This window comes from Suillus fuscotomentosus (assembly GCF_016647785.1).
Source record: "Suillus fuscotomentosus strain FC203 chromosome Unknown F5891scaffold_34, whole genome shotgun sequence".
Classification (NCBI taxonomy): domain Eukaryota; kingdom Fungi; phylum Basidiomycota; class Agaricomycetes; order Boletales; family Suillaceae; genus Suillus; species Suillus fuscotomentosus.
In genome coordinates this window covers 212,839-230,141 of record NW_024539546.1, presented here as the reverse complement: position 1 = coordinate 230,141, position 17,303 = coordinate 212,839, and the positions used below count along the sequence as shown (strand labels likewise).

Genomic DNA, 17,303 nt, shown 5'->3' with positions numbered 1-17,303 from the left:
ACAAATCGAGAAGTCATCAAAAGTTACAAAAGCTTTTCTACACCGTCATGGCCTCATTAGCTCTACACCAAACGCGCTCATTTATCTCTACGTTCAGGTCGTCATGGGCGCAGCTGCCAGCTGCTGCTTCTCTAGCTGCCAACTTGGACCTGCGGCAAAAGTCATTCAGTTGGGCTCTACCAGGCTTGCAGTCCCTACTTGAACTGCTTCCTCCCATTGTCCTAGCAGTTCCAAAGAGTAAAATTTCTCACTCGCGAAAGTCGATGCGCAGTGCAAACAAAGGACTTAAAGACAAGCGGAGTAAGCCCTAAGTTTTTCTATTCATATCCTTCCCCCAACTGACTGACTGTTTTAAAGATATCGTCAATTGTCCAGCTTGCGGAGAGCCTAAGCTCGCTCATCATGCATGCAAAGCATGCTATTCTGCAATAATGAAGCGTTTTAGAATGGAGACTAAGAGGTTGGCAACAGAGACGACGAAACGCATGAGCGGGGGGAGCTGGTCGGAGGTCAAGGTGCCGCCCATGATTGAGAGCCCTAAGGACTCATGATCTCCAGTGTACGTCCTCTCCTTATCTTCATGTCCCCATTATCTAAGTTATTGGACAGCATCTGCGCATTCCGTGCTCTAGAGTGATCTGTGCCGTGGCCCCAACGCCAGTTGGGTAGATGATATTCACTGTACTTACTCGACGACAAACTCGTAATAATCACCTTCAAGTCGTTCGCATTCTTCTCCAGTTAAACAGAACGTGACTGCGTGGATATAATCTTTTGCGATTTTCTGTCGCGGTGCCCGTTCAGGTCACGCAATGGATCACTGGTCGCCACTGTATTGCAGCATGAGTACAAGAGTGAAGAAAAAGTTGAGTCAACTTTTCTCGTCAACAATAGAAACCGGCCAAAAGGCGTCGAAGCTGGTCCTGTAGGTTCCAGTGCCTTGCTGGTACATAACGCATATGATTCTTCGTCTGTATCTTCCTTTGACCAAATGTACTACGTGACATCGGCGCTCTTATGAAAGAGCACAGACAGTGTTGACGTTAGCGTTGGAAGCAAATGGCAAAGGGTAGTAAGCGCATGTTTTGACGCGCATATTGTCTGCTGGTTGTATCGCACACAGGGTCCCGAACGACTGGGGCACAGCGACTTCGGAGATCATCTCGCTCAGAGGAAAGCAATAACATTTCCAACTCGTTGACACCGCTGACGCCTCTCACATTGTTTAGGATCACGATCGCAGTGAATCCCATCCCCGCGACCCTGATTCTAGGTCCCCCGCACCTCCTGTGTCATAAAAAACGTTGGCACTGATCCATTGATGTACTTTTTGTTCAACCGGATAGTTCGACACCTCGACTTGGAGGCTGGTCTCGTGCACTTGAAGCTGACCACGGCGGATTTCATCCCGGCGGAAATATGATCAGCAAAGAATCCGGATGAAACTTCTGACCCCGATTCCGCTGCAGAGTAGGGTTGCGAGTATTTTTATTGTGTTTCTTCTTTTTGCATTGATTCGATGTTCTCGGACATCGGCGTGAGTGCTAGTGATGCTTCAACTCTTTCTGGTCTGTGCGAGAGGTTGTCGTCAGTGAGCAGACACACCTCAGGGTGCCGTCGACATCGGGTATATGAACATGATGTTACATTGAAAATTACTGTAATCTAGTCATTAATGCCAATGTCATGAACTACAGACATGCCCATACTATCTATTCGAGTATGGACTACGAAATCAAGAAGCCGTTCCAAGATGGGGGTCGTAAAGTTACTAGTCAAGAGCCAAAGGAATACTACAATCTAGAAGAAATGTTCGCCGATAGGAAAGCTCGAACATTGACTTGCAATGCATCTAACCTCAAATACAATGGAATAAAAATATTTTACAAATCCCTCTCATGGTCGTTTGAGCGATGCGAGACTTGAGAACGCCGCGAGAGAAAAACGGCGAGTAGGAACCCTCGAGACAATGGACCCCGGAAGTCCCCTCGCGTCCGCGGGGGTCGCTGTACGAGGTACCTCAACGACCCCCTCAGCGATCGCTGAGACACGCTCTCTAACGAGGACATAATGCGGAGAGAGCATAGGCATAGACCTCCTGCGCTGTTCAGGACTCTGTGGTGAGATGCGTGGAGAAAGGCGTGTGTCGTACGACGGAGGACACGCGGAAATGACTACGATGCTCCCATCCGAGTCATCGCTTCCTGTGTGAGTGGTAACATCAAAAGCGCCGGCTTCGATGACGGCATTCCATTTACTTCTTTTGCCGCGCGTTACGAAGCGTTTGACGCGTCCGCCAATCGTCTTCGCCTTCTGTATGAATGTTCTTGACTTCATTGCAGGCGGCGCATTGGAGTTCACCACTCTCTGATTTAAGCCAGGTGGAGGCTGGCTCATGCGTTCGGTGTGCTCTGCACTAGAACCAGTGTCATCATATGCAGAGGGAGTCTCTGGCATGGTCTCTCGTCTGTTCGTCTGGACTGTAACATCTTCACGCCATCGCTCGAAACTATCAATGCTAGATGGAAAGGCTGAAGTCGAGGTCGGTGCCAACGCCAGACGTGCTGTAGTTGGTGAATAGGCTGAAGACATACAATTGAGAGAGGACGGTGCAGAGGGAGACGAAACCGGAGTACTGTTGAGGGATGCAGACATCCTCGGTAAGAGTGCTGCGGGGAAAGAGGAAGTGGGGGATGCGACACTCGAGGTGAGTGGGCTGCTTTGGGGGCTTAGGGAAGGAACTGGACCAAAAAGAGCGTTGCGGAATATGCGGTCTGTTTCTGTATTTCCACCGAGGTCGCTGAGCCAGTTGGATCCAGCAGACACCCATAGATTATCTGGTAGTTTGGGCGGTTTGTCCATCATCAGCGTCATGCTGGCCTGAGGTTTAATTATGTGAGATATTTTTGACGGAGACGTATTTATGGCAGCAATGTCACAATTATCATGTGCCTCGGGAGTAATGGGCATCGTTGCGAAATTGCTAGGTGTTGGAGATGTCATGTTGTTTGGATCGGATGAGAAGTGACTCGAAGATGGGGTATGCTCAAGACCAGGCGTAGATGGCATACTAGAGCTTGTGTGCTCATCTGGGGTGAAATTCTTTCCAATGTACGAGGCTGGCAGGGGGGGCAGTGAAAAATCTGTGCTGAACGGGCAATACGCCAATGGTGGCACAAAGACTGGTGTTGGCACGATGATACTCAGGGGACGGTCGCCCGCTGTACTCGTCGTGGGCATTTCAGGGGTTCCTTGCCCGGGCGAGGCAGTAATCACCTGGTCAACGTTTCGTATGATGGTCTGACCCTGGTTAGAACCTCAATGAGACGGAAATTACTTTGAGATTACAATAATCACGTACCGAGGAGGAAGTAGTGGATGAAGAGATGCCTTGGTCTAACCAAGCACCTGGTATGAGTTTTGTAGGAGTTGAAGGACTGGACATGAGAGTTAACACAGAAAGAGTTAAACCGCACCTCGAAAAAAATATGTAATTCAATTGGAATTCAATTGCCCTCGGACTTAGCACGCGACGTACGAAGGGGATCAACACAACCCAAAAAGGAACATCTATTTCTCGGCAGTTCTACAAGTCACCTCTAACTGCCGCATCCACACTTTTAGCGAAGTACTCGATATTCCTACCATTCAATCCTGCCATCGAAATACGTCCATCCATAGTCATATAAATGTGCGCCTTCTCCGCAAGGACTTTGCATTGCTCCTTATTAAGTCCGGTGAAGCTAAAAATGAAAACCAGTCGGTACCAGCAAGGGTAATATATAGTAGTACACTAACCTGAACATGCCAATTTGACTCTTTACGTGGCTCCATTCTCCAGGTGTCCGGAAATCATTGCTCAACAGCTGGTACAAGCGTTCACGCATGTTGATAATGCGGTCCGCCATGCCTTTCACTTCACCCTCCCATTCTTGGTAGAGTTCAGGGTCCGACAAAATCGTGTTGGCAATGTGGGCACCATGCAGGGGAGGGTTCGAGTACATCGGGCGCACAATGATCTTCAATTGACTGTCCACCCGCTTTCTCTCCTCTTCATTGGCGGTCGTAAGAGAGAACGCACCAACACGCTCTCCATACAAACCCATGTTTTTTGCGAACGACTGTGAGAGAGCAATCTGGTGGCCTTGCGAGACAAAGTATCGCACAGCAAATGCATCGCGATCAGTCGAGCCCGAAGCAAAGCCCTGATATGCCATGTCAAAGAAAGGGAAAAGTTTCTTCTCAGCAACGATGTCCGAAATATCTTTCCACTGCGACTGAGTGGGGTCAACTCCAGTAGGGTTGTGTGCACAAGCATGCAGCAACACAATGGAGCCTTCTGGGGCAGTCTGAAAACCGTCAATATGTATGACACAATTATACGAATCGAGCTGTCGTACTTGCAAGTCCTCCTTCAAGCCCTCAAAGTCCAGACCGACAGTTTTCTTGTCAAAGTACCTGTAATATTTAACCTCCAGGCCAGAATCCTTGAAAAGAGGTATGTGGTTGCCCCACGTGGGCGAAGGAACGTAAATGGTTTTGGAGTGCGGGTAGTGTCTTGCTAGGAAAGCACCACCGATTCTGAGAGCACCAGTTCCAGAGATAGACTGAGTCACGGCAATCTGAGAAGTTGCGATGTTACCAATCATGACGACACTTCTGACAATCAACCACAGCTTGCTCACCGCATTTTGGTTCCGTGGCACGCTATCAGCGCCATACGCTAGTTTAGCTGCGTTGCTCGTGAAGCCAGGCAACCCGGTAATTGGGAGGTACTCCTTGTCGAGCTTAGCAGCAGAAATCCTCTCTTCAGCCTTCCGAAGAATACACGGTCAGTGGCTGCAGAGAAGAGGCACTTGTTATCCCGTACCTTCTTGACTGCGTTCAAAACGTACGGCTTGCCGTCCTCGTCTCTATATGCACCAACACCAAGGTTGATTCTACGAGGGTCCTTGTCGGCTTTGAATGCCTCAGTGATACCTATGCGAACGGATCAATCAACACTGTCAGGTTTCAGGTAAGCTAGTCCTACCGAGGATTGGGTCAGGAGGGCCGGCTGGAACAGCTGACCAAGTCGAAAGAGGTGCAGCACTGCGCAAAATTGCAGGCGCACGACGGACAGCGTTAATGGCCAGCATTAGTCTAAGGTTTAAAACTAAAACACAGAGGGAAAGTCAAGAAAGAGGATTTGAGCGGTTATTGGAAGATTAAGGAAAGTAAACTTTTATGGTGATGGCGAGGGCGGTGAAAGCCGATTTCGGCGGTAGAGCGCCGATTAGAACGTGGGTTTAACCCGAAACATGATGCATGATGGCTCAAAGCACTGCTGTTGATCATGTGGAGCCTCTAGCAGTACCGGAACAGAGGACTGATGCGCATTCGTCGGTAGGGGCTAGCTAAGAGCCTAAGAACCCGTCACCAGTCAAATTCTGGCATGTAATCATATTTCATCAATTAATACACACGGCCGAGGCCCAATAACAATTTCAAACCTAACCTCATGCTAGGGTTACAGTTGGAGCGTCACAACAATTGCATACAAATCACGTAGAGATAAGATCAGAACTTTTTGGTTGACTCGACTAGACTTTCATTCATCATCATGACCGACGTTGTTGAACAGGGCGAGGAAGGTCTGACCAAGAGTGCTCTGAAAAAGAAAGCAAAAGAGGAGGAAAAGGCTCGAAAGAAGGCAGAGAAAGCCGCGAAGGTTAAAGAGGCTGAGCAGGTCAGAGAAGCTGCAGAAGGGCCCGTACGTTGATCGCATGCATGTCCTTGTTTCATGTATTTATTTCATATCATCGACGATCGCAGGACTATGCGGCAGGGCACTATGGAAAGCTTCCTCTGCACCAGTCCCAGTCGCGCCCCAATCGTAAGCGCACTGACATCGCGACTCTCAGCGCCAAGAATGACTCCGAACACGTCCTTCTTCGTGCTCGGATTCAAACTTCACGTCTTCAGTCAAACAAGATGGCGTTTCTAAGTCTTCGTCAACGGACCGACACAATCCAGGCCATGCTCGCTGTCGACGATAAACAAGTCAGCAAACAAATGGTCAAGTGGGCTGCTAGTCTTTCCGACGAGAGCATCGTCCTCGTTCATGGGACAGTAGTAAAGTCGCCAGAATCCATTAAAAGTTGCTCAATTGATGACGTTGAAATCCAAGTCAGCGAAGTATGTATTTTATCTTTTCTCCTTGCACCACCTGACCTTACTTCTGATCCTCCATCAGCTCTGGTTAGTTGCAGGCCTTGAAGGTCGATTGCCATTTTCTCTTGAGGATGCATCCAGATCAGAAACTGCCCCTGAAGTCGAGGGGCAGTTCAGTAGAGTTTTATTAGGACACCCGCTTGAACAACCGTATCATCGATCTCCGGGTTCGCTTCATCTTTATTCAATGATTGTTTGCTCACTCAATTTGTAGACACAAACAAATCAAGCAATTTTCAAGCTTCAACATGCCATTGGAGACCTATTCCGTGACTACCTCAACAACAACGGCTTCACCGAGATCCACAGCCCGAAATTGCAGGGAGCAGCTACCGAATCAGGGGCAACTGTCTTCAAGGTTGGGTACTTTAAAGGTTTGCTACTTGCGTTGACTTATTCGTATCATTAACTTGACCATATCCCAGGCGACGCATTCCTCGCGCAGTCCCCTCAACTGGCCAAGCAGATGGCTATCGCCGCTGATTTTGAGCGGGTCTACGAGATCGGACCGGTCTTCCGTGCTGAGGATTCGAATACCCACCGACATCTTACCGAGTTCATCGGCCTTGATCTGGAGATGACGATCGAAGAGCACTATCACGAGGTCAAAGAGCTTCTTGACGGAATGTTCAAGACTATCTTCAAGGGTCTGAAAGAGAGGTATGCGAAAGAGATCGCAGTGGTCGGCAAGCAATTCGAGGCGGAAGAATTCAAATGGAGAGAAGAGACTTGACTTTGACATTTAGAGAAGCAGTGGACCTTCTCGTCGAGGATGGTGTCGACCGCGGAAATTTGGATGATATCAAGTGGGCGTTTTGAAATCTCAATGATAAATACGCTGACATCTGTGGGTTAGCACGGAGAACGAGAAGAGGCTTGGACGGCTTGTAAAAGCAAAGTATGATACCGACTACTTCATCATCGACAAGTTCCCCCTCGAGCTTCGTCCGTTCTACACCATGCCTGACCCTAATGACCCAGTACGTAAACGTGTCATTTATCTTGGCGTGGCGCTTACTCTTTTCATCCAGACTCTCACCAACTCTTATGACTTCTTTATGCGTGGCGAGGAAATTCTTTCCGGGGCACAACGCATCCACGACCCTGAATTCCTCTGCCGGCAAATGAGGGCAAAGGGTGTTGATCCTGAGAGCATGAAGGGCTATATCGACGGATTCCGTATGGGATGCCCTCCCCATGGCGGAGGAGGCATTGGTCTCGAGCGGGTACTCATGCTGTTCTTAAAGCTGAACAACATTAGACGCGCCTCCCTCTTCCCAAGGGACCCCAAGCGCCTTGAGCCTTAGAGCAATCACGAATGATACACACATAGATTGACACGAATAAATGATATCTACTGTTTGCCACATTTGTAACATCACATCGCAAGTAACCCCACCCCAAATGCTGAGTGTTGTGTCGAATTAAATTGTAAGGTGAAAGCGAAAAGTGTCCATGCGTAATACATGAGATATGTGGGTAGTAGATGTAGAGCAAAGATTGACATTCGCAACGAATTTACAGAGCATTACACAGCACAAATGATACTGGAATATTCGCGCGTTCAGGTATAATTCGGAGTCAAAGCCCTTGGGACTCACCATCATAATCCAGTCATATAAAACCTCGCGTGTCACCGTCTGTCTCGTCTGCTACGACGCCTCTCTGACCGCTCGCTGTTCCCCTGACCAATTGCACTAGGAGGAATACTGCCCCCTTCCAGAGCTGCAGCGATCACATCGGCCGGTAAGTCAATATGAACGCCCTCCGCATATGTGAATGCATCCAACGGTGAATATGCTGGTGGATCGCGCCTCATAAACGTCGGAGATCTCGCTTCCGACGTGTCATCCGATCCTTCTGTCGATGCAGAGCTAGTGAAAGCCTGCAAATGAATATCACGCTGATTAGGCGTGGGCGGATTCGGCGAACGGGGCGAATCAGGCGGTGGATGCACCTGAATGGTCAAGTCGGAACCTGCGTGTTGCATCGCGGCCAGGAAGTGAGTAAAGGATTCGCGCCGAAAGCGAGGGATGCTAAAAAGGCTGCTCGCACCTGCGGCACCTTCACTTTCTGGCGATTGTGAACGCGAGGAGGTTGGTGACTGGGAGGGGGTGCCCTCTCCGTCCTCCCGCTCGCTCTCGCCTTCTGGCGTAGGGTACAATGGAAGGGTGTGATTTGGTGGCGTGTGGAAAGGTAAATCTGTTGGAGACATATATTCTTGACCATTTGAGGGGTCTGTGCTGTCGGGCTCTTCGATGATGGGTGTAATCGGTGGGGGAGGACCGCTAGCATCCCCAGTATGTGATGATATGGGAGTACCTCTAAGTGGTGAAGAAGCGACAGGAATAGTTGATGCTGAGATTGCACTGCTCGGTCTTCGAGAGCGGTGAGAGCGTCTGCGGGGCGTGGAAGAAGTGCTTGGCGGAGAAATAATTGGGACGCTGGGTCGTACGCCACCTCCCACATCCAGTAAGATACTGCCTCGTTCGCTCCCATAGGCAGGTGGGGGTGCCAGAGTTCCCACGGTCGGAGCCAGACCCCACTTCTTTACGTTCGCCTCAATAAAGACGAAGCCAGCTTGGCCGAGGTTGACATGGACACTGCATGGACCATCTGCTCCAATTGTGGGAAATAGATTGTAACGATTGAGGCCGATGAAAGCATCTTCCATCTTACGACCGTTCCTAGTGAAGAACACGGTTCCTGTGCGAGGACGGTAACCAATGCCAAGAACATCGCCTTCTTTGAGTAGAGGACCGAATGGTGATGCATTGAAGGGATAATTGTAACACTTGTCACCGTTGGAGTGGTAAGCGACGGAGAAAGGGTTTAGACCTGGAAGTCGGAAAGGTGGGTAGGGTTTGGTGGCCAGTCCAACGGCAACTGTAGTAGTTTCGGGAAGATCAAACATCTTGACTTCCCAATAGTAGACCTCGTTCAATTTGGGTAGGGGTAAATTTGACTGCACGCACGAGGCGGATGCAGGATCGGGAAGGAAGGTGATTTCCGTGCGAGCATGAACCAAAAGTGAATTAATAGCTTCGTAGTCTGGCTCAAAGGACCATGCTGAGACACCCTTCTCCTGGATAGAAAGGAATTGAGATAACGTGATATCTGTAGGCTCCGAGTTCGGAGCATATTGCAATTGGTAATCTGAGCGAAGAAAGGTTGCATGAATATGGGATCAAGAAATTTTGAGAAACAAAAGGGACCTTTTGCTCTGAGATATGAACGTCGAACATTTTCAGAAACACTCTCGAGCCAGCGAGACTCCACGCCTTCAAAGCCTCCTTCCCCGTCTATAAGCTCCTCTCGACTCATGTCGGTAGGTCCATCACTGTCTCGCAAGACGATACCGCGTCGTCTTCGAATGAATATAACACATACTAGAAAGATGAGGAGAATGAAAAGGAAAGTGGAGAGCACGATAAGCAAAGGCAATATGAAGAGAAGAGCATCTGGCGCAGGCTGTGAATTGAAGTTATCTCTTGAGGTCTGAAAGCTACCCAGGGAGTTGTCGGCGATGTGACTGATGTTGACGACGACCTGTGTGGCCATAATGACCAATGAATTAGGTTGATTTTATGAGCAATAGCTAAGTGTGTGTGGTGAGTACTCTAGCAAAGAAGTGTAGCTTAGCTTTGGGTGAACGGGCAGACAGGAACGTAATCCGGCATAAGCCGAGCCACTCCGGGTGATATTATTATTACATAACGAGCGCCATCGAACAGCATCTAGCCACGCAGCAGACTTTCCAGCGCCGCAGCCAAAAGTTATCACAAGTGATCCGTAGTTTCATCTTGGCAACTTCACGGGAGATCATAGAGGGACGTCTGCAATAAGTCGGCCTGCGTCATGTTGGGGTGGTGATGGAACTCCGCTCTTGCGGTTGGTATTACAAGTGTAGACTAGTCAAGGTGAGATTCCATCACTCGTATCTATCTTTCTCTTATGTCTATGCTCTCGGATGCTTTACTTTTTCGAATCTGGAAGAGGGAGACCACGGGCCAGGTATGCGGTTTTTCTATGATGCATCATTCGCGCATGATTAAAGGGTACTGTAGGAGTAGATCCTACAGCGTTTACCACTGCTGATCCACTGAGGCTATGCATCATTCGAATATGCAAGCGTCCTTTGCTCCAAGTGTGTCTACGGTATCAATTTAAATCCATTATAATTATAGGTATAATTATTCTGATTGGGCGATTGCTGTCACTGGCCTTGGGCAAGATCAGACAGCTAAAAGTCATTGCTGAAGTCTTTGGTGGAGTGAGGTCATCCCTCATATGGTACTAACAGTTACTCATTTCATCGTAGGTCCAAGTGCAATGGGTCGAATACCTGGCACATCTTCCCCGCTCAATCCCTCTCATATCTCTCACTCATTGCCAACATTGGCATCTGCCTCTTTCTCTTCATAGTGGGTCTTGAAGTCGACGCAAGTATCATCACGCGTAATGCTCGCTCATCGCTGTTCATTGCACTATCTACCACGGCCTTGTCCTTTGGTCTCGGTGCTGCCATCTCTGTGCCACTCTACCACAACTTCATTGGTCCGTCGAGTTTGTTCACTTCATGCTTTTCACCGGCGTGTCATTCTCTATCACCTCTTTCCCCGTTCTTCGTCGCATCCTCACCGCATCGAAGCTCCTAGACACAACGGTTGGCGTCGTTGCTCTGACGGCTAGCATGTGCAACGACGTATTCTGTTGGAGTCTGTTGGCACTGGCCGTAGCTCTTGTCAATGGGACCACCGGGCTTACAGCTCTGTGGATCTTACTGGCATTCGTGGCATTCACAGCATTTCTCATGTGGCCCATTAGAATCGCGCTGCTCCAGTTCGCTAGGTTCACAGAAAGTTTGGAGAACGGCCCTACGATATTCTTCATGATGGTTATCTTGATAGTGCTTTGGGCATGTGCGTTTTTCACGGATATCGTGGGGATCAGTGCGTTTTTCGGTGAGTGATGTGCACTGCTGTGATAAAGCAATGCAGACCTCATGTTCAGGTGCGTTCCTGGCGGGTGTCATTGTCCCCCGCGAAGGAGCCCTTGCCGTCTCGCTGATGAAAAAACTTGAAGATGTGGTGACGATCGTGTTTTTACCTCTGGTATGGGCGCTGGATCTGCTGCGATCGATATGGCTCATTACTTAACAGTACTTCACGCTCTCCGGGTTGAATACCGATCTTGGATTGCTTAACACTGTACGATCACCAGTCGGATTTCCGGAATGAATTGGCGAGAGTCAAGCACGATTGGATCGTTGATGTGTTGCAAAGGGTCAGTTTTCTGATTTCATCTAGATTGTGTGGTCCTGACAGTCTCTCAGTCCCGTGGAATTAATCATTCTCAACATTGGGCTTTCTACTGGCATTCTCACCCAAAGAGTGTTCTCGATGTTCGTCCTCGAAGCCCTAGTCCTGACTTTCATAATCACACCCTTGATTCTCGTTTTTCATCGTCCTGAACACCGGGTTCATGCGCTAGCTGGAGAGGTTCCACGTTGGTCAATCGGAGACAGGGACGAAGATATAGATGACCCCCAGTCTCCCGTGACTGAGGATAGACCATGGCGCTCCCGCTTCACTGTTGTCATCGACAAATTCGACCACATGTCGGGAATGCTGGCGGCCACCCAACTGGCACTGCCAAATCCTCGAGGAACTCAGACATGCGTGAACGCTCTCCGTTTGATTGAGATGCCAGACTGGAATTCGGAAATCAGGATGTCTTCAGCAGTGCGTACCCTCATCCGTGCTGATCCGGTTCTGGACGCCTTCCGCACCTTTGGAGAGCTCAATAACATACGCGTTTCGCGTTCGCTTTATTTTGTCCCGTATGAGGACATGTCAAAAACTGTCTCCAATCATGCGATGCAACATGGATCCGAGCTCATCCTCTTGCAATGGTTCCCGCCATCGTCTATTCACAGACAGGACCCATTTAGTCCACACACAGCACGAAGATCGAACCTATAGGTACGGGAAATTCGGCAGCCACGATGCACTCGCAGTTCGTGCGTAAAATATTGGCAGAGAGCAATACGGATGTTGCCCTGTTCATCGATCCAGGCACTTCTCTCTCTGGTACCGGTCCCGGGAGTGCACGCCACATATTTTTACCCTTTTTCGGTGGTCCCGATGATCGACTGGCGCTTGAGTTCGTGATGCAGCTATGTACGAATCCTGGGATTAGTGCGACATTAGTGCGGGATGTCGAAAAGTGGTGCTGCGCGTGTTGCGGCCCAATGGCCATCGATCGTACGCCCAAAGCCGGAAGACAGTGATAAAACACGGGACACAGGATACCGCGGAATGCCTATTCAATTAGTACGTTGACTGCATGTGCTTCTCGTCTTTTTTTCTGATGCAATTCTTGTAGACTGTCGCTATGCCAAGCATATCGTATGGACAAACACACTTCGAATCTGAGACAGCCGATACCATCCTCTGGGAGCAATACGTCAACTCGCATTCCTCGTTCGACATACATCCTTCAATCTGCTCTGCCCTGTCCTGTATCACATTCTCTGAGCACCCTCAAGAAGCTTAGGCTGCGCGCGGCAACTCTGAAGCATACCACTGCGATTTTGGAAATGATTGGCTCCCATTCAATAGAGGACCTTACGCTGTGGGTGGATAGACCCGTGTCAGTCTTTGCCCTCTACTCAATTGCGGAGTTATTGTCTCCCAACCGGACCGACGAAGATCGGCTGAAGTTCATCAATCTCAAAAACTTCAAGTTCATAGCAGAATATTTTTTTTCAAACCCATTCAAGTCGGTACCTCAGCCAAGGGGCTCCAGTCTCTATGATATCTCCTTTATTCGCACTCCATGACTTGCGTAGCTTCAAGATCGATGTCACGGATACGGTGGCTGCAGATCGTGCCATTGGCGGACGGCTGCCGGCGCTTTGCAGAGATGACCTGGAGACTATTCCTCAGGCCTGGAAGGATATCGAGGAACTAGGGTTGCAGTGGTTGAGAAGTGGCACATAGACGGACAAACGTGTCGACGACGACGGCGAAACATGGGAATCAGAGGGACTTACTCTGGCCGAAGTTGCGCTCCTAGCCAGCCGGTGTGAGAAACTCTCTTCACTAGGAATGTGGTTCAACGCCCAAGACTGGTTTGATGATGATCCGAAAATGGATTTCAGTAGAGAGGGAGTAGAGGCGGAAGATCTGGGAACGTTATACGAAAATCAAGAAAGACGCACCAACACCCAGGGTGTATTGTCTCATACTGCTGCCACTAGCGCACACTTGGATCATCAGAACGAAGGACCGTCATCTAGTACGCTTCGTGAACTCTGGGTTGGATTGTCCCTGGTTTCAGTCGCGGCAAGCCAACGTGTGTCCAGCTTTGCTCACAGCCGATTTCCTCATGTTGCGTGGTTTGGATGGGATGATTCACGAGCAATTTCTGCTCTGGGTGGTTGGGGGACGCAAGAGTGGAGCCTTGTAAACGATGCTTTCGTTACGATTTATCCCCGAAAAAGACTTAGAAAGCAGGTTCATACATCAGAGAACTCATGAGTCTCCCCAGGGTGCTTGATTGCGGTGGTTTTCCGACGTTTTATATAACGAAAACCTTTTCTATATATGATCATATATCGGCATATACGACAATATCTGCGGCTCACCAGTCCTCTGATGCCCGCGCCTATGACTTGGTTATAGGGCCATGTGAAAGGTGCCGGTTCCAGAGTGCCCGGAAGTCAGAATCGGCACCACACGTCCAGCTGAGCGAGAGTGTTCGGCTCCTCTTTTCATCGTTTTTCTTCTCTGTTCCGCACGTCCAACTCGCTCGTTTCTCATCTTTTCGCCCACCCTCCACTCCCATTATCGTCGCAATATAATCCTTTCATGTCACATTAGATTATATCTCGAATACCCGTACATACATACTTATTATCGTATCTAGCCGCCTACCTTAACGCATATAATGGTCATCTGACAGTCCGCCTGTTTAGTTTGTTTCCCGCCCACCCAGCGGCAATCTCGTCAGCGTCCAAACCGAGCTAACGCTCGGCCCCAGCCCAACCACTGTTGGAATGACCTTGATGCCGTCTGATAGACGAAGCTGGAATACGTGTTGGCGTCAATGGGTGGTAATACGGACTAATCATCACGGCATATGAAACATTGTCAGAATCACCCTTAAGTGTACCTGCCGCTTATGTTCTCTGCATGATGTTTGGATCAAAAGCTCTTGCCAAACAACACCTCAAAGATAAACTTGTTTTGGAAATGACGCCTTCCCGACAGATTATCAAATAATGGAGTACCTCTTCGTATTCGCTCAATCACACGAGGAATTCCGTGTGCCAGAGCTCCTCTCGATATCTGAGCTCCATGGCTTTACGATAGGCTTTGATCGCTACGCCAACGTCCTCGACAATGCCATCAAATGACCATTCATGATTCTGATGCTAGACAAGGAAGAGCATGCACATATTTTGGCTCAGAGATGCACCCTGATAAAGTGTGTCTTTATAATATTCACTAACTGTCTGCTCAAAAGATATTTAATCAAGTCTGTTCATGAGTTCTATGCCGAAGGCGCATCTTACGAGATGCTGCATGAAAAAAACAGTCGAGCTCGCCCGCAATGGGAACAATTCATCCCAGACACATCATTCAAATTTTTTGTCCCAGGATACAATTCTACCATCAGCCAATGTCGTCAGCGTCAGATCATCGAAAGCTTCGCATACAGTACACTATCTCATAATGCATCAACTTTCTAGAGTCCCAACGTGGTTCCCAATTAATTGACCACATAATGCATAGACCTGGGTGACCATTATGCATTATGAGATAGTACTTTTGGCTGGATGGGTCTTCAATCGGGTACCGTAATTTTTAGTGTTCTAGTGACTAGGTACAATGTAAAACTCTACCTCCAAGTTCTTTGCTGCACGCAGACCCAGCCGCTTGGCGTGTTATTCGAGATTTCACAACAACAGAAATGACATTGCTGGAAGCAGAGGTGCACATGAAAGAGATCCTCGGCACTCATTATGTTGATGCCAACTGGCAGCCTGCCTTCAAGGCTGTGATGGATGCAGGAGGGGATTTAGTGCCTCCGAAGTCCGGTCCCGAACCTAGGTTCGAACTCGAACCTTTGCGGACTGGACCATTGGTTCAGTCACAGGTCCGGTATTTCTGCTGGACCGAACCCCCTAATAGGTCCGAGGTCCGGTATTTTCCTGGAGCACGTGAACCGGTCCAGACGCGTCCGGACCGGTTTGAACCTGATGTATTTTTATCCAACTTAGATTCTCAAACCGGCAACGAAGCCTCATGTTTTTGGTAAGGTTTTCTGTTTAAGCATTGTGCTTGCCCGTCACTTTACTGTCTTCCCCCCCTTCTAGCCTACTTGCAGTAACTACATTGCCCTCATCCGTGTTCTTCTCTTGGTCTCTTCAGCAATGCGACTTATCAAGGTGCCGGTACGTTCACAACACGTTCACTGTTTGTCGTTGCTAACTTCTAATGCCATTTATTTCAGGACATACTGTCCGCACTTTTGATTCACCACACTGCTGTTCTGGCATTTGTTCACACTCCGGCGTTTTCTGGTGCGGAATGTTCGTGTATCAGGGCTTTATGGTGCGCAATCATTTTGAATTTAGTTACAATATACTTACTTGTTGTATAAGTTGGCCATTTTCACTCCCTGCTACCGCTACTGCTGCCACCATGTCCTCCGCACGTCGTGTTGATGGTTCGCTGAAAGATGCTAGCGAGATTGATTGGTACAATGATGCCGATGATGACACTCCGATGCTTCCTCCCCCTCCCCCTCCTGCGCACAATGGCACTCTCAGCTCTTTCATACGTCATTCGGGTCGTGCTGTCAAACCTACGGAGAAGGTCTGTGAGACTGCCAGCAGCAATTCAGCCAAACGGTCAGCTCCAGGACCTCCTCGAGGTGCCCCTGCACCCAAGCGAGCATTTACTGGTACTGATGAGGACAAGGATGCCGAAGAAGAAGCCCCACCACTCGAGGATTTCACGGACGATGAAGAAGAGAACGAGAATGAGGAGGCTTACCAGAGAACGAAAAACCTTGGCGACCAGGATCGTGAAGACCGGAAATCTCTCAAGAAGGACGAACGCAGCGCTGACTTGACTACGGTCTTTACCTTTGAGAAAGGTTGTGTCAACCCCCACACTCAGGAGCATGAAAATGGGTGGTGGTGTGAGGTATGTAAGGCCAACAATGTCGCACTACACCAGTGCTTTTTCAAGGGTGGTATCTCAACTCGACGAACGCACATCGCACGCAATCCCAAGTGCCATTTCCCAGTTTATCGGGACCGCTGCAAAGAACGCGGTCTTGTAATGCACAATCATGCAATACCTCATGACCTCAAGACTGACCTCAAGACAATGAGTCAGGCAACCTTGGACGCCTCTCTTCCTCCCAAAATTCCAGCATTCACGAAGTCCAGACTTATGGATTACATCATCGAACTCATTGTTGCCGAGGATGAGGTGCGCGACTTCCTTTTTTGATATAATTCTAAGATACTTATACATGTAGGCCTTTCAACTTGTAGATAAGGGCCCCTTCCGTCGCCTTCTCCAGTATGTCCGGCCGTCACTTTCAGACCGAGACATTCCCCACCATACCAAAACTCGGGACGAAATACTCAAACGTGCAAATATGGTAGTCGAGCGCGTGAAAGAGAAGCTCAAGCACATCGATAGCAAAATCTCTATGACGTTTGACTCGTGGACGTCTTTGCCTGGTCACCCTTTCCCACACCTCAATTGTATACTAATCTTACATAGTTTGATATATATCATCATTGCAGTACTGTCTCACAGGCTCCTGCAGAGCCATCTGTCACCGTCCCATCTTCGCTCACTTGCCAAGGATCATATGGCCATAGTTGGATGCGCAGCTCTGTCAAATCGCGTGTCATGAACGACACAACTACACGAAGGCCTCGTCAAGAACTTGAGGACTACCTAGATGCACCCCTTGAGGATGTCAACAACGTAGTGGGCTGGTGGGGGGTACGTCTTATTGTTTAATTTATGTTGTTTGCATACTAATATCATCAAAAA

The 17,303-nt window shown here is 48.9% G+C and overlaps 6 protein-coding genes across 6 annotated transcripts; 3 read left to right on the top strand and 3 right to left on the bottom strand.

Annotated features, from left to right (window-relative positions):
* Positions 1-6: 6 nt before the first annotated feature.
* On the top strand, positions 7-982 carry F5891DRAFT_1279018 (uncharacterized protein). Its single transcript, XM_041370342.1, has 3 exons — positions 7-300; positions 358-559; positions 610-982. Exons 1-2 carry the CDS (start codon positions 48-50, stop codon positions 549-551), a joined length of 447 nt encoding a protein of 148 aa, XP_041224747.1. The 5' UTR covers positions 7-47; the 3' UTR covers positions 552-559; positions 610-982.
* Positions 983-1,645: 663 nt separating this feature from the next.
* F5891DRAFT_418380 (uncharacterized protein) lies at positions 1,646-3,736 on the bottom strand. The gene is made up of 3 exons (XM_041371757.1): positions 3,539-3,736; positions 3,362-3,476; positions 1,646-3,306 (listed from the first exon to the last, which is right to left on the bottom strand). Exons 2-3 carry the CDS (start codon positions 3,443-3,445, stop codon positions 1,897-1,899), a joined length of 1,494 nt encoding a protein of 497 aa, XP_041224746.1. The 5' UTR covers positions 3,446-3,476; positions 3,539-3,736; the 3' UTR covers positions 1,646-1,896.
* On the bottom strand, positions 3,587-5,138 carry F5891DRAFT_1189979 (pyridoxal phosphate-dependent transferase; the record flags this gene model as incomplete). The annotated part of the gene is made up of 5 exons (XM_041367236.1): positions 3,587-3,743; positions 3,805-4,349; positions 4,401-4,814; positions 4,871-4,980; positions 5,033-5,138. The coding sequence occupies 5 exons, from the start codon at positions 5,136-5,138 to the stop codon at positions 3,587-3,589; spliced, it is 1,332 nt and encodes a 443-aa protein (XP_041224745.1).
* Positions 5,139-5,571: 433 nt separating this feature from the next.
* On the top strand, positions 5,572-7,587 carry F5891DRAFT_1039921 (uncharacterized protein). Its single transcript, XM_041361978.1, has 9 exons — positions 5,572-5,752; positions 5,815-6,177; positions 6,236-6,313; positions 6,345-6,380; positions 6,428-6,587; positions 6,639-6,895; positions 6,934-7,019; positions 7,070-7,193; positions 7,245-7,587. Exons 1-9 carry the CDS (start codon positions 5,603-5,605, stop codon positions 7,518-7,520), a joined length of 1,530 nt encoding a protein of 509 aa, XP_041224744.1. The 5' UTR covers positions 5,572-5,602; the 3' UTR covers positions 7,521-7,587.
* Positions 7,588-7,629: 42 nt separating this feature from the next.
* On the bottom strand, positions 7,630-9,774 carry F5891DRAFT_1234483 (SPRY-domain-containing protein; the record flags this gene model as incomplete). Its single annotated transcript, XM_041369613.1, has 2 exons — positions 7,630-9,369; positions 9,429-9,774. 2 exons carry the CDS (start codon positions 9,772-9,774, stop codon positions 7,847-7,849), a joined length of 1,869 nt encoding a protein of 622 aa, XP_041224743.1. The 3' UTR covers positions 7,630-7,846.
* Positions 9,775-10,167: 393 nt separating this feature from the next.
* Positions 10,168-12,771, top strand: F5891DRAFT_1129110 (Sodium/hydrogen exchanger family-domain-containing protein; the record flags this gene model as incomplete). The annotated part of the gene is made up of 11 exons (XM_041364360.1): positions 10,168-10,227; positions 10,271-10,346; positions 10,401-10,491; positions 10,535-10,745; positions 10,781-11,177; positions 11,227-11,327; positions 11,376-11,423; positions 11,465-11,499; positions 11,549-12,165; positions 12,198-12,424; positions 12,601-12,771. 11 exons carry the CDS (start codon positions 10,168-10,170, stop codon positions 12,769-12,771), a joined length of 2,034 nt encoding a protein of 677 aa, XP_041224742.1.
* Between the last annotated feature and the right edge of the window lie 4,532 nt (positions 12,772-17,303).